Source organism: Sceloporus occidentalis, unplaced genomic scaffold (assembly GCF_023333645.1).
Source record: "Sceloporus occidentalis isolate IW3139 unplaced genomic scaffold, rSceOcc1.0.p SCAF_387, whole genome shotgun sequence".
Lineage (NCBI taxonomy): Eukaryota > Metazoa > Chordata > Lepidosauria > Squamata > Phrynosomatidae > Sceloporus > Sceloporus occidentalis.
In genome coordinates this window covers 150,015-166,046 of record NW_028317367.1, presented here as the reverse complement: position 1 = coordinate 166,046, position 16,032 = coordinate 150,015, and the positions used below count along the sequence as shown (strand labels likewise).

Here is a 16,032-nt window from a genome sequence, read left to right as displayed (position 1 = left end):
CTACCACAGTGTTAGCACAAGGGAGTGTGTCAGTGTGTGTCAGTGCATGGTGTTAGCGTGTGTGTGTGTAAGTGCATGGTGTTAGCATATGTGTGTAAGTGTATGGTGTTAGTGTGTGTGTGCGTAAGTGTATGGTGTTAGTGTGTGTGTGTAAGTGTATGGTGTTAGCGTGTGTGTGTAAGTGTATGATGTTAGCATGAGTGTGTGTGGGGAAGAATTACTGCGCCCCGGTGCCACTTATACTAGTGTCACCCTTGCGTCAGTGAGTGCAAGTCCAGCTGCATCTGTATGTAGACAGTTATTGGTTGTGTAGTGAGTGAGCTGTGTGAGTGTGCGGCTCTATGTGTGCCAGCTGAGTCCGTGTATAACGTGTGGCTTGTTATGTGTATATTATGTGTATCTACATGTCTGTTTATGTGTGTGCGTGTCTCACCACATGCGTTGTGTGTCTGTGTGGCTGTATATGTGCGTGTTGTGTGTGTGCGTGTCTCACCACATGCATTGTGTGTCTGTGTGGCTGTATATGTGCGTGTTGTGTGTGTGCGTGTCTCACCACATGCATTGTGTGTCTGTATGGCTGTATATGTGCGTGTTGCGTGTGTCTGCGTGTCTCACCACATGCATTGTGTGTCTGGCTGTATATGTGCGTGTTGTGTGTCTGCGTGTCTCACCACATGCATTGTGTGTCTGTATGGCTGTATATGTGCGTGTTGTGTGTGTCTGCGTGTCTCATCACATGCATTGTGTGTCTGTATGGCTGTATATGTGCATGTTGTATGTGTCTGCGTGTCTCGTCACATGCATTGTGTGTGCTTCTGGGTATCACTGTGTGGTTATTGTGTGTGTTTCCCTACCTATGCACATACAGTGTGTGTAGTTGTGCGCAATAGATATCTATATACACAGAAGCAGGGGAGGGCTGGCACCTTCTGGCCCTGGGCCGGGAAAAGCCGGAGGTGCCCCCAGCCCCCTGCTTACTAATGTACGCGCACTCACTGTAACACGCACTCACTGTAACAGACACTCACTCATCCCTGATATCCTGATCACTGCACCCCTCTTATATTGCACATCACTCCCATACACTGTACACCGAGTGCCCCATCTGACCTCCCGCATCGCCCGACACAACTGCTGTATTCTCCTCACCACCAGAGACCCCAGGGGGAAACGCGCCATTTACCCTATTGTTAGCCCCCCGCTGGCGGCCACGCGCTGGGAGTGTTGTGTATGGAGCTCGTTGTTTGCCAGTTATTGTGTTATATACCTGCAGAGTGTCTGGCTGTTGTGTTATTGCATTAATTACCCCTGTGTGGCTGTTGTGTTATATATCCGTCTGGCTGTTATGTTATATATACCCCTGTGCGGTTGTGTTATATACCCCTGTGTGGCTGTTGTGTTATATATACCCCTGGGCGGTTGTGTTATATACTCCTGTGTGGCTGTTGTGTTATATATACCCCTGGGCAGTTGTGTTATATCCCCCTGTGTGGCTGTTGTGTTATATACTCCTGCGTGGCTGTTGTGTGATTGTGTTAAATGTGTTCTCTCTCCCAGGCGGCCATGTTGGTCTCAGTGCAGTTTCTGCTCTTGCTGTTTCTATGTCAGTCTCTGGGGGCTCCCAGCTCGGCCCACAGGGGCAGGTAAGTGATGACGTTCAAGACCCCGTTCTGTACTTTGGGGATAATGGAGAAAAAGTGGCACTCATCATGTCATCTGGTAACCATAACAACCAACCTAATGGTCGGTTCAATGATCCAACTTGTAGGAATATTGCATTGGTTGTCATAGCGATAACAGCCTGTTTAAACATTTGCACCACGAACACTTCTTAAGCGTTTCCCCCACGTTTCCAAACAGACACCAGTTGCCCCCCCAGTAACAGCCACGCATGCAGGTGGCCGGTACACGATTACATCTGCCAGCCTATTGGCGAGTCCTCAGGAGGTCCTGGTTGGCCCCCCGCCGGGCTTGTTTCATTACATTATAAAAAGGGGAGTAAAGGAAACGTCCTCCATTAATGACATTATGTGACACGTGAGGTGATGCGCAGGAGCGGGGCCCGGGGGCCTCTGCCCGTGGCTGGGGGGAGCTGTATCTTCTAATCATTCATGTTTCTTTTCCAGATCAGGAGAATCTGATGATGGTGGTGAGACCCAGAACCCCTTCTCTTCAGGCCCGGAACAGCTGAAGTGAGGGCTTATTCTCGCCTTGTCCCATTTAATATGAAGACGACCTCTGCGCCACCCCTGCTTTCCTTCCTGTTCCTCCACGCTCCTCTCAATTCCCCTGCGTTCCTCCCTGTTACAACCCATTGCCCCACGCTCCTCCTTGTTACACCCCATTGCCCCGCGCTCCTCCTCGTTATACCCCATTTTTCCCACGCTCCTCCTCGTTATACCCCATTTTCCCCACGCTCCTCCTCGTTACACCCCATTGCCCCACGCTCCTCCTCGTTACACCCCATTTCCCCACGCTCCGCCTCGTTACACCCCGTTTCCCCACGCTCCGCCTCGTTACACCCCATTGCCCCACGCTCCTCCTTGTTCCTCCACGCTCCATACGGATTAGCCCTTTTCTCTCACCTTCTGACACCTGACCTGGTATTTCTTGATCTAGTTGCAGATATAGATGCGTATGTCCTCCGCGCGCATGGTCTCCGCTCCACGAGATGTCGTCATTGTGTTCTTCTTGTCTCTGTCTGCAGGATTTTACAACAATATCTGAAACACAGCGACTTGAGCCAGGAAAACGAATCGAACCTCAAGAGAGAGACAGGTACCCCATCTCTTTTTCAGCCTAAAACTGACGAGTGAATACCGAGAGCGCATGTCATAGACCGAGAGACATCTCACAAGAGAAACCTTAATCAGTCGTTGGTCTCGTCTTCGATTTAGGAGCCGTATGTCTATCCCATGCATGTTTAATACCCTCACTGTATCACCCTCTACAACTTCTGCTGGGAGGGTGCTCCGTTTATCTACCACCCGCTCAGTAAAGTAAAAAAGATTTTACATTCTTTAAACTGATTTTGTGTGGAGGTTGATCACCGCAGGGAAGGTACAGAACGGCCAAATCATCTATAAATGCGAATGAATGAGCTTGCAGCGCGTGTCTGAATGTGTGCAGGAGCCGTATCTGCGCAGGAGCAAGGAATTCTGCAATCCGTTTGGCCAGGGGTAAATCCGCCGGCTCTGACCCCACTCTGTGTTCTGCTTCCAGCGATCCTCCATCTCTTCCTTCTCCACGACTACGACAAGAGCGGACACCTCGACGGCTTGGAGCTCATGCAGCTGCTGAGCGGGATCCTGTCTGAACGTGAACACGGCCGACCGCCTTCTAAATCTGTAACTGTCTAAAGCCCTGTGGGGGGGTAATAGGATCTAGAGTGAGGGAACGTCTGATACGGATTCAATCTAGAGTAAGGGGCGGCTGATACGGATGTGATCTAGTTTTAGGGGTGCCTGATACGGATTCAGTCTCAAGTTGGGGGTTTCTGGTACGGATTCGATCTGGAGTAAGGGGTGTCTGATAAGAATCAGATCTAGATTGGATTCAATCTAGTTTGAGGGATGCATGATACATATTTGATGTAAAGTAAAGGGTGTCTGATATGGATTTCATCTAGTGTGAGTGGTGCCTGATACAGAATGGATCTAGATTGAGGGGTGCCTGATACGGATTCAATCTAGAGTAGATGTGTCTGACATAGAGTCAATCTAATTTGAGGGGTGCCTGATACAGATTCGATGTAGTTTGAGGGGTGCCTGATAGGGATCAGATCTAAAGTGTGGTGTGTAAATGGTTAAACGGATCAGGATATGCGTGACAGAGGAGGCCGCAGGTGACTTTCACCTCCCTGACTCCATTCTTAAGTGAATAGACGTGGCGGAGAGCTGGGGGGTTGGGCTCTCCCGCATGGTTTGTTTCAGTCTCCTTCGAGTTTGGACCATGGGGAAAAATATGAGATTTTGAGGGCCAAGAAGTACATTTGGAGAGATCGCCATAGAAACTATTTAAGTAAGTGAAGTTCCGTCAGGCAGCGTCACTTCCTCCCGCTTGGTGGTTTTTTTTTCTATATAACGATAAGACATAATGATAGAGAAGGAGAAGAGGACGTTGCTCTTGTGAGCTTACAATCTATCCTGCCTCTTTCTGTCCAGGTCATCTTTCTGGTTGACGAAGTCTTAGAGAAACAAGATCTAAACAGAGACGGCCTACTGAGTGCCCCCGAGCTCCTGGTGCCCCCTGTTTACGCCTCTCAATCCCTAACTGAAGATCCATCAACAGACACTATCCATGTGGCCATCCCTCCTCCTCAAGGCACCTTGGAAGATGGGACGCTGGAGGCTCAGGAGAATCTGGTGGAGGTCCTACACGCTGGAGACCAGGACAGCCCGCCACAGGATACTCCATCACCTGCAGAAGCCAATGGGGACACTGCGAAGGAGCCTGGAGCAGAAGAGAACGAAGAACTGAATGATGAGACCCTCCCCGAGAAGGTAGAAGAGGAGGAAGAACAGGGAGAAGAGGAAATCCATGAAGCAGTTGTGACCGAGGACGACGTGTAACGGATGTATCCCGGAAACCGCTGCTCCCGTCTTCTGCATCCAGGAGCCCGCCTGCGCCCCGCACGGTGAAATGGAGCGGACACCCTGGGGCATTACTAAGGAGCTATCTCTATACCCCTTCTCAGTGGAGCTTGGTCGACGGCCCGGCGCTGAGACTTTTCCTGATCCCGGTTACACTCCCTGTGCTTCAAGCAGAGCCTCCTGTCCTCTCACTCCGCTTAATCACAATGAAACGAGTAAAGACTCTGACCGCCCGAGATTATCCGAGTATAAAAACCGGACCACTAGAGCTCCATCCGGGGTATGATACACAGTATATAGACCCTACACGGGGCAACCAATCATCGAAAACCATGGATCAGGGACACGTTCCACCATCCCCCGCTTCACAACCACTACAGACGTGTCTCTGGCTTTTCTGGAATAAAGTATTTTCGTCTCTGTTAAGTTGGGGTTCTCGTTTCTTCTTGTTGTGCAGTATGTAGGATCGCCCGGTGGGGATCATTCCATGACGTGGATCCTGGGTCCACAGGAAGTTTTACATGTAACACACAATAAAACTACTGCCGATAGCAGGACTGCCGAATAAACCAATGGCAGACAAGCTCAGCCTGCGCCAGATAATCAGTAAAATACGTGGGAGACCAGGTGAGGACGGCAGGTTGTGACGGCACCACGTGCCGCCTCAGCTTCCCTGTAACCCGAGTCCACAGCCCCCCCGTGGTAGATATCCAATTCCTGGGTTATTATTTCTTACTGAACCCGGATAGGAGATATCTACTGCCCCTCCCTGGGGTATTATTTCTTACTGAACCCGGATAGGAGATATCTACTGCCCCTCCCTGGGGTATTATTTCTTACTGAACCCGGATAGGAGATATCTACTGCCCCTCCCTGGGGTATTATTTCTTCCCGAATCACGATGAGATTACAGGGAGCTCGGATGGTTGGTCGAGGTTTATTCACGCAGTGAGCTTGCGCGGATTAAGCTCGTATCACACATTTGGTCCCAATATGTGTCGTGTAAAGCGTGTAAAATCTGGGGATCTCTCTGCTGGCGATTCGTTGTGTCTCCTACTAAAGTTATGGGAATAAGAGTGAAATGATGCCACCGGTGGCCCCCTGGGGTGATCTCGGCAGGGATCTGAGGTCTCTCTGCGTGCCCCGGGTCTGGCAGTCACTGTTAGCCCCGGATGCAGAGATAAGTCCTTAGATGATCCCATCATATCCTTGAATTCCACACTTTTTCCCAGCCACGCGACAGCCAAATGTGAGCGCTTCCTGCATGGTCTGACCTGGGAAGGGAGCAGAGACTTCATTCAGAGCTCCGAGGCAGACTTTCCACGCAGCCACGCCATGGAAGATACAGGTGCGGGGCGGAGGCGCGGGGCGGAGGGGCGGGGCGGAGCGGAGGCACCAGACACTGACGGAGGAGCGCATAATTAACCCCGTACCTCCCTTAATCCTAGAGTATAAATAACCCAGTACCTCTCCTACTCCTAGCGCATAATTAACCCCGTACCTCTCCTACTGCTAGCGCATAGTTACCCCCGTACCTCTCTTAATCCTAGAGCATAATTAACCCCGTACCTCTCCTACTCCTAGCGCATAAATACCCCCAATACCTCTCCTACTCCTAGTGCATAAATACCCCTCTGGATCATATACCTCTGGACAGTGAGAATATCACTGAGGCGTTGAAGGTATCTCCGGCTCCCAGGGTGTCCACGACGGTTTCTGGTGGAAAGGAGTCGGAATGAACGACCGTCCCATCGGGCCCCAGCGCGTCGGCACCTTCCTCCGCCCAGGCACACACTATATGGGCCCTAAACGAAACAGCAGGAAGTCACACCCATTACATCACTACATGGCACAAAAATTCCCTGACAACTGCAGAGATTCCCCCTAAGACCTGCGTCTCTTTATTTCGTGAGAGTTTGGAAAATAACTTTCTTATATTTTTTATATTTTCCAATTTGCAAAGCGTTAGATGCCTCAGAAACCGCTGCACTGCGTGTCAAGCTGTAGACCCCCGGTGCGGAGGACTACAACTCCAGGCCAGAGACCCCCGGTGCGGAGGACTACAACTCCAGGCCAGAGACCCCCGGCACAGAGGACTCCGATTCCAGAAATAACTATATTTAAGGTTTTGGTAGAAATAAGAAGAAACGAGGAGTCTCACCCTTTCTTCACGCGAGGATAGAGTCCGACCACAGCCTCGGCTGCCGAGGAGAAGCCCAAACTCCTGGCCACGTCTTTACTGACAAAGACCTACCGGGAAAAATAGACATTTAGTGAGGAGGCGTGTCCTGAGCATCATGGGGAGGCATGTCCTGATCTCTGACAGAGGGGGTGTGTTCTGAGCATGATGGGGAAGTGTGTCTCGATTGCTGACAGAGGGGGTGTGTCTCGATTGCTGACAGAGGGGGCGTGTCCCGATTGCTGACAGAGGGGGCGTGTCCCTTTAAAAAAAAAAATAGATATCGCTGTCTCACCAGATCACCGAGCGGGAAGAGCTGGTAGAGATCCTCCCTCTCCTTCTCAATCTCCACGGAGATGGTGATCTGCTGCTCCTTCGGGGAGCTCCTGTTATGTTCCTCCACTCTTAAGATCATCTTAACCTGCTCCTCGGCGTTCCTGCCCTAGAAACAAACAGCAGGGGACATCTATCAAATCTCTCTGGGCCCTTGTCTATTAAACGGCTGCATCGGGGGGAGATATTTAATCAGATCCCTGATTAACTGCCCCATTTAGTTACCGGCACCCACATATATCAAGAAATCTACAACTCCCATAATGCTCAGCCGGACATCTGCTGGTTTCAATGGCAGCCACCAATCCACACGCCAGGCCACCGAATGGCTACCAGCCACTGGTCCATTATTATTATTTATTGTTTTATATAGCGCCATCAAATTCCGTAGCGCTGTACACTCGGAAAGCTGCAACCTGCGCACGAACAACCCTCAGCCAAGAGGTCTCTTCACTCTATAGCCATAGGGGCCACTCCAGATCTTACCTCCCAGTGGATCCATTTATATTGGGCCAGGTCCACTTTCTGAAAGTCCTCGGCCGTGACATCAGGAAGGTTCCTACAGGGTTAACACAGGGGTGGTGTAACGTTAGTAGGTGGCAGCTCCTCCTGCCCTGCAGAGCATTTCTATGTGAAATACTCTGCACAGCTCTTCTTGGAGACGGGCAAACCTTCAGGGCCAACAGATCACTTTATTAAAGGCTTCCCCCATTTAACAAACCGGACTGGACGCATTCCGACACCGACGCGGCCCATGAGCGGGGAAACAGCCGCTGTCCGCCTCCCCACCTGAGCGATGCCCACCATGGGGGGGGGGTACATATCATAGAGAGGGTACCGGGGGGAGTGACCAATTCCTTACATGTAATAAAGAGGGTACCGGGGGGGGGGGGGAGTGACCCATTCATAACATTTCATAGAGAGGGTACCGGGGGGAGTGACCAATTCCTTACATGTAATAAAGAGGGTACCGGGGGGGGGGGGGAGTGACCCATTCCTAACATGTCAGAGAGGGTACCGGGGGGAGTGACCCATTCCTTACATTTCATAGAGAGGGTACAGTGGGGAGCGACCCGTTCCTTACATGTCATAGGGAGGTTACGGGGGGGAGCAGCCCGTTCCTTACATGTCAGAGAGGGTACCGGGGGGAGGGAGTGTCCCATTCCTTACATGTTATAGAGAGGGTACCGGGGGGTGGGGGGAGCGGCCGTCCCTTACATGTCATAGAGAAGGTACCGGGGGGAGTGACCCAATCCTTACACTTCAGAGAGGGTACCGGCGGGAGCGACCCGTCCCTTACATGTCACACAGCGACAGTACCAGGAGAGTCCCCGGTTCTTACGTGTCATACAGAGTCACCGTCCTTGAGCCGTTGGAGATGTTGACCAGGCAGCAGGCGCACGGCGTGTCCCCCCAGGACTGCCAGCTCACGATGGAAGCGTCGATGCCCCTCTTCCTAAAGTCTGATACGATGAAACTGGGAGTGGAATGGAGGGTGGTGCAGGATAAACAAATGGCGTGAGAGCGGAGATCCTCCAATCACAGGACGGAGAAGGAAGCTGAATGCGTGCCCTGCTGCTGAGCATAGAGTGAACCGGGGGGGGCTTTGGCTTCGCTCCATCATCCTGAGTGAGCCTTGCTGCTGAGCACAGAGTGAAGCCTGGGGGGGGCCTCTATCATCTTGAGTAAGCCCTGCTGCTGAGCACAGAGTGAAGCCCGGGGTGGGGTGCGCTCTATCATCCTGAGTGAGCCCTGCTGCTGAGCACAGAGTGAAGCCCAGGGGACAACGGGTCATAGAGACGGGTCTCCTGGGGCCCAATGTGCCACTCCCAGACAGGGCATCAGGGGGCAGCACCGGGGGGGGGGGGGATGACAGTCCACTCATGCTCACGCCTGTCCTCCCGCGCTCACGTGCCCCTCACGCGTACACGCCACTCACGCCCGTCCTGCACACGACACACACCTGACCTGTTCATGTGCAGAATGGTGCGGCTTCCGTTGGTCACGTTGCTGATGACTATGGAGGCCGGGAAGGAACATCCTGTCCGGGGGATCACGTGACTCACATCTATTCCATAACTGCGCAAGTCACCCAGCGTGAAACTTCCAGAGAGAGGGAGGGGCAGAACAGGGCAATTAATGTTTAATTACAGGGCAGAAACATTGACAGCAAGCGTAAAATAAACAGGAAGAAGCGGGAGCGAGAGGAGAGCAGGAAAGGAGGGCGGAGAAGAGAGAGAGCACAGCAAGAGACTGCCACGCAAGGAGGAGTCACACATTAGAGTTTCATTGGTGGAGGGGGAGCAGCGGTCATCACTCGTTGGCTGCATGCAATGAACAGCCTCTCAGGACAACAGAGCACCGCAGGAGAAGGGTTATTACCCCCTAGCAGGCCGGGGGTACTTGGGGTAAATAAAGCACCTGGTCACACTCAGCTTCCTCTCTTCATTACAAACCATCAATAGTATTGACAGTACATTACTCACTAGTACTAATACCCCCTGCATCCCCCCCCACCAGTACTAAGACCCCCTGCATCCCCCCCCACCAGTACTAAGACCCCCTGCATACCACCCCCCCACCAGTACTAACACCCCCTGCATCTCCCTCCCACCAGTACTAACATCCCCTGCATCTCCCTCCCACCAGTACTAACGCCCCCTGCATCACCCCACCAGTACTAATACTCCCTGCATCCCCCCACCAGTACTAATACCCCCTGCATCTCCCCCCACCAGTACTAACACCCCCTGCATCTCCCCCCACCAGTACTAATACCCCCTGCATACCCCCCACCAGTACTAATACTCCCTGCATCTCCCCCGACCAGTACTAATACCCCCTGCATCTCCCCCGACCAGTACTAATACCCCCTGCATCTCCCCTCCACCAACACCAATACTTCCTGCATCTCCCCCCCACCAGTACGATAACCCCTGCATCTCCCTCCCACCAGTACGATAACCCCTGCATCTCCCTCCCACCAGTACTAACACCCCTTGCATCCCCCCACCAGTACTAATACCCCCTGCATCTGCCTCACCAGTAATACCTCTTGCTAGTAGGGATGCACCGATATATCGGTGGCCGTAATAGATCAGCCGAAAAGGGCATTATCGGCAAAATTAAAAAAACGTCCGAAAACTATCGTCTGCAGGGGCCCTGCTGCTTACCTGTGCACTGCTCTGTGAGAGCGGCGTCTCTTGTACCGGCCAGGGGAAGCAAGAACCCAGCGGAGTCACGTGCATTAACGTCAGGTCACATGACTCTGCACTAGGGCTGAAACAACGAATCGATAAAATCGATAATAATCGATAACGGAAATCGTTGTCGACGATTTCCGTTATCGATTAATCGAGTGATCGATTCGTTGTTGGAGCACTCGGCTCCTTTTACTTACCTCCGCGAGCGTTCCCCGCTTCCGCTTCCGGTTCCGTTCGTGGCTCCGTTCGCACAGAGCGAACCGCTCTGTGCGAGTGGCTCCGTTCGCACAGAGCGGTTCGCTCTGTGCGAGTGGCTCCATTCACACAGAGCGATTCGCCGGGGTGGGGGTGGGGTTTCAGGGGATGCAGGGCAGAGTGGGGGTGGGGGGGCAGGCCAGGGTAGGAGACTGAGTGCAGGGCAGAGTGGGGGTGGGGATGCAGGGCAGGGTGTGAGTGTGGGGGCAGGGCAGGAGACTGGGTGCAGGGCAGAGTGGGGGTGGGGTGCAGGGCAGAGTTGGAGACTGGGTGCAGGGCAGAGTGTGAGTGTGGGTGCAGGGCAGAGTGGGTGCAGGGTGTGAGTGTGGGGGCAGGGCAGAATGTGGGGGCAGGGCTGGGTGCAGGGCAGAGTTGGAGACTGGGTGCAGGGGCACAGTGCAAAGTGCTGGGTGCAAAGTGCCAGGGCTGGGTGCAAAGTGCCAGGGCTGGGTGCAAAGTGCAAAGTGCCAGGGCTGGGTGCAAAGTTCTGGGTGCAAAGTGCCAGGGCTGGATGCAAAGTTCTGGGTGCAAAGTGCCAAGGCTGGGTGCAAAGTGCTGGGTGCAAAGTGCCAGGGCTGGGTGCAAAGTGCAAAGTGCCAGGGCTGGGTGCAAAGTTCTGGGTGCAAAGTGCCAGGGCTGGGTGCAAAGTTCTGGGTGCAAAGTGCCAGGGCTGGGTGCAAAGTTCTGGGTGCAAAGTGCCAGGGCTGGGTGCAAAGTGCTGGGTGCAAAGTGCTGGGTGCAAAGTGCTGGGTGCAAAGTGCCAGGGCTGGGGCAAAGTGCTGAGTGCCGGGTGCAAAGTGCCAGGGGTGGGGCAAAGTGCTGGGTGCAAAGTGCCAGGGCTGGGTGCAAAGTGCTGGGTGCAAAGTGCCAGGGCTGGGTGCAAAGTGCAAAGTGCCAGGGCTGGGTGCAAAGTTCTGGGTGCAAAGTGCCAGGGCTGGATGCAAAGTTCTGGGTGCAAAGTGCCAGTGCTGGGTGCAAAGTGCTGGGTGCAAAGTGCCAGGGCTGGGTGCAAAGTGCCAGGGCTGGGTGCAAAGTTCTGGGTGCAAAGTGCCAGGGCTGGGTGCAAAGTGCTGGGTGCAAAGTGCCAGGGCTGGGGCAAAGTGCTGAGTGCCGGGTGCAAAGTGCCGGGTGCAAAGTGCCAGGGCTGGGTGCAAAGTGCTGGGTGCAAAGTGCTGGGTGCAAAGTGCTGGGTGCAAAGTGCTGGGTGCAAAGTTTCTTGAACAGTAATAGTCCACCTCTTTTCAGAATGTTTGGGGTTATTTTGTTTCAGAAATATTGTGTTTGGGTTTTTGTACTTTGAAAATATTGGTTTTTTATTACATCATAACAAAATAAGAATGTTAATGTAAATTTTAAGTTGTTTTTTAACATCCAGTTCATTAAATTATTTTAAATAAACAAAAAATTTGCATATTGTTTTTTTTTATCCGATTAATCGATTAATCGAAAAAATAATCGGCCAACTAATCGATTATTAAAATAATCGTTAGTTGCAGCCCTACTCTGCACCTTTCCTGCTTCCCCTGGGTGGGGCAAGAGAAGTGCGAGCAACTCAGAGGGAAGCAGCGGCCCCTGCGGAAGTCTTCAAGTGGCACCAGGAAATCTGCAGTTTAGGTAAAGGGGTGGGGGAGGGTGTATGAATGAGTATGTGTGAATGTGGGAATGAATGAGTATGTGTGAATGAGGGAATGAATGAGTACGTGTGAATGAGGGAATGAATGAGTATGTGTGAATGAGGGAATGAACGGGTATGTGTGAATGAGGGAATGAACGGGTATGTGTGAATGAACGAGTATGTGTGAATGAGGGAATGAACGAGTATGTGTGAATGAGGGAATGAACGAGTATGTGTGAATGAGGGAATGAACGAGTATGTGTGAATGAGGGAATGAACGAGTATGTGTGAATGAGGGAATGAACGAGTGTGTGTGAATGAGGGAATGAACGAGTATGTGTGAATGAAGGAATGAATGGGTATGTGTGAATGAGGGAATGAATGGGTATGTGTGAATGAAGGACTGAATATGTGTGAATGAGGGAATGAATGAGTATGTGTGAATGAGGGAATGAACGAGTATGTGTGAATGATTAGTAGTTTTGAATAAATGTTTGTGAATGAGTAGATGAATGAGAGTGTGTGGGAGCTTGGCACCGGGAGGCTGTGAGTGATGTGCAGACCCCATACTGCTGGCAGCATCAATACACAAGACGGGCAGCTAGCCAGGTTCCAGCATGTACTGGCTGACTTGACATGATAGGAGTGTGATTGCTGTTAATCATATATATATATATTATGTTATTGAATTCTTTTGTCCAGTTCCGGGGGGTTACTTGTAATAAAAGTGTGGTTATGTTTATTTTTAAAGGTGGGGGGTGGGGCGTCGGTTTCTGTTTCGGCCAAGTGAATCCTGAATTTTCGGTCCAGAATTTTCATTTCGGTGCATCCCTACTTGCTAGAACTCTTTCGGGGCCGGTCACGGTTCGGTACTCACTCTGCTATGTGTCCGGGGGCCAGAGATCCCATAAATGCAGACGGGGCCCCCAGTAAAGCCAGAACCGTGCAGGAATTGGAGGCATTTCCCCCTCGCTGCCAGCGCTGAGACAGACACCTGCAAGGACACAACAAACGGCGTGACGAGGAAGTATCTAGAACCGCAGCAAACACACAGAGACAGGAAAAAGTATCTAGAGCTGCAGCAAGCACACAGAGAGACAGGAGAAAGAATCTAGAACCTCGGCAAACACACAGAGAGACAGCAGAAAGTATCTAGAACCGCGGCAAACACACACAGAGACAGGAGAAAGAATCTAGAACCGCGGCAAACACACAAAGAAAGGAGAAAGAATCTAGAACCACGGGACACACACAGAGAGACGGGAGAAAGTATCTAGAACCTCGCCAAACACACAGAGAGACAGGAGAAAGAATCTAGAGCCGTGGGAAACACGCAGAGAGACAGGAGAAAGCATCTAGAGCTGCGACAAACACGCAGAGAGACAGGAGAAAGCATCTAGAACCGCGGCAAACACACAAAGACAGGAGAAAGTATCTAGAATCGCGGCAAACACACAAAGACAGGAGAAAGTATCTAGAATCGCGGCAGACACACAGAGAGACAGGAGAAAGTATCTAGAATCGTGGCAGACACACAGAGACAGGAGAAAGTATCTAGAGCTGCTGGAAACACACAGAGACAGGAGAAAGTATCTAGAACAGCAGCAAACACACAGAGAGACAGGAGAAAGTATCTAGAACTGTGGGAAACACGAAGAGAGACAGGAGAAAGTATCTAGAACCACAGCAAACACACAGAGAGACAGGAGAAACTATCTAGAACCACAGCAAACACACAGAGAGACAGGAGAAAGTATCTAGAACTGCAGCAAACACACAGAGAGACAGGAGAAAGTATCTAGAACCGCAGCAAACACACACAGAGAGACAGGAGAAAGTATCTAGAGCCACGGCAAACACACAGAGAGACAGGAGAAATTATCTAGAACCGCGGCAAACACACAGAGAGACAGGAGAAAGTATCTAGTGCCACGGCAAACACACAGAGAGACAGGAGAAAGTATCTAGAATTGCGACAGACACACAGAGACAGGAGAAAGTATCTAGAGCCACGGCAAACACACAGAGACAGGAGAAAGTATCTAGAACTGTGGGAAACACACAGAGAGACAAGAGAAAGTATCTAGAACGGTGGGAAACACGCAGAGAGACAGGAGAAAGTATCTAGAACTGTGGGAAACATGCAGAGAGACAGGAGAAAGTATCTAGAACCACAGCAAACACACAGAGAGACAGGAGAAAGTATCTAGATCCACGGCAAACACACAGAGAGACAGGAGAAATTATCTAGAACCGCGGCAAACACACAGAGAGACAGGAGAAAGTATCTAGTGCCACGGTAAACACACAGTGAGACAGGAGAAAGTATCTAGAACCGTGGGAAACACACAGAGAGACAAGAGAAAGTATCTAGAACCGCAGCAAACACACAGAGAGACAGGAGAAAGTATCTAGAAACTTAGGAAACACACAGAGAGACAGGAGAAAGTATCTAGAACTGCGGGAAACAGACAGAGAGACAAGAGAAAGTCTCTAGAACCGCAGCAAACACACAGAGAGACAAGAGAAAGTATCTAGAACCGCAGCAAACACACAGAGAGACAGGAGAAAGTATCTAGAAACGTAGGAAACACACAGGGAGACAGGAGAAAGTATCTAGAACCGTGGCAAACACACAGAGAGACAGGAGAAATTATCTAGAACCGTGGGAAACACACAGAGAGACAAGAGAAAGTATCTAGAGCCACGGCAAACACACAGAGAGACAGGAGAAAGTATCTAGAAACGCAGCAAACACACAGAGACAGGATAGGTATTGGAGTCTTCCTGCCCCTCGCTCACACCCCAAGGGGTAAGTATCTGGTATCGGGGTCTTCCTGCCCCTCGCTCACACCCCAGGGGGGTAAGTAGCTGGTATCGGAGTCTTCCTGCCCCTCGCTCACACCCCAGGGGGGTAAGTAGCTGGTATCGGAGTCTTCCTGCCCCTCGCTCACACCCCAGGTGGTAAGTACCTGGTATCTTCCTGCCCCTCGCTCACACCCCAGGGGGTAAGTACCTGGTATCGGAGTCCTCCTGCGGGTATTTATCTACCACGCTGATGATATCCAGACAGACAAGGCCGATGCACAGGATGCGCTTCTCCTCCATGACGCCTGCCTGCGGGAGCACGGACTTCACGCCTCGCTCGCTGCTGGAATGTGAACTTTGCCCTGTGATCTCGCTGAGTTGTCAGAATGTAACAGGTTAAATGGGACGCTGTGAGGGCCCCGGGCCCCCAAACAACCCGTGAGAGACAAGCACTCATCTGAAGGACCCACCGGGGGGTGCAGCCAGTACAGAAAGGGCCCCGCACCGTCTACATATTTATGGGGGCCTGGGGGGTGGTAATAGATCCTATGAGACCCCAAAACAGCGGCAGGCCCTCACTCCCCGTCTGGGGGCCACAGCTCATAGCTCTGCAGAACGTTCCCCTCGTTTCATAATGTGATAGCGGCGGCTGAGATCACTGAGCCGGTACCTACTACACACACAAATCGGCCCAAGATCACGCACAGAACGTTGGGGTCCGGCTCAGCACAGCCAGGTAGCGGCAGGTTAACTGTGGGGGCTATACAGGGCCAGCCCTACAATGGAGCCGACTGGGGCAATTGCCCCAGGCGGCACTTTGCCGCCCCAAGCGTTTTTTTTGAAGCGGAGGAGAGAGAGAGAGGGGCACCGAGTGATTTTCGCTTACTCGCTCGGCGCCCCTCTCTCTCTCCTCTGCGGCGAGTTTCCCTGTTCGGTCCCGGTGCCGGCTTGTAATGCAGAGCGCCGGAAGTGACGTGAATTTCCGGCGCTCAGCATTACAAGCCGGCACCGTGGCAGCACAGGGAGACTCGCCGCAGGACTGTTTAA

At 51.9% G+C, this 16,032-nt stretch overlaps 1 protein-coding gene across 2 annotated transcripts; it reads right to left on the bottom strand.

Moving 5' to 3' along the window:
* Positions 1-5,780: 5,780 nt before the first annotated feature.
* KHK (ketohexokinase) lies at positions 5,781-15,285 on the bottom strand. Of its 2 annotated transcripts, none has more exons than XM_089506508.1 (8): positions 15,194-15,285; positions 13,055-13,171; positions 9,073-9,207; positions 7,591-7,663; positions 7,067-7,213; positions 6,754-6,842; positions 6,240-6,397; positions 5,781-5,866 (listed from the first exon to the last, which is right to left on the bottom strand). In XM_089506508.1, the coding sequence occupies exons 1-8, from the start codon at positions 15,283-15,285 to the stop codon at positions 5,781-5,783; spliced, it is 897 nt and encodes a 298-aa protein (XP_089362634.1). The 2 variants fall into 2 exon arrangements, with proteins under 2 accessions (XP_089362634.1, XP_089362635.1); XM_089506509.1 differs by lacking the exon at positions 9,073-9,207 and adding an exon at positions 8,447-8,581.
* Positions 15,286-16,032: the final 747 nt, after the last annotated feature.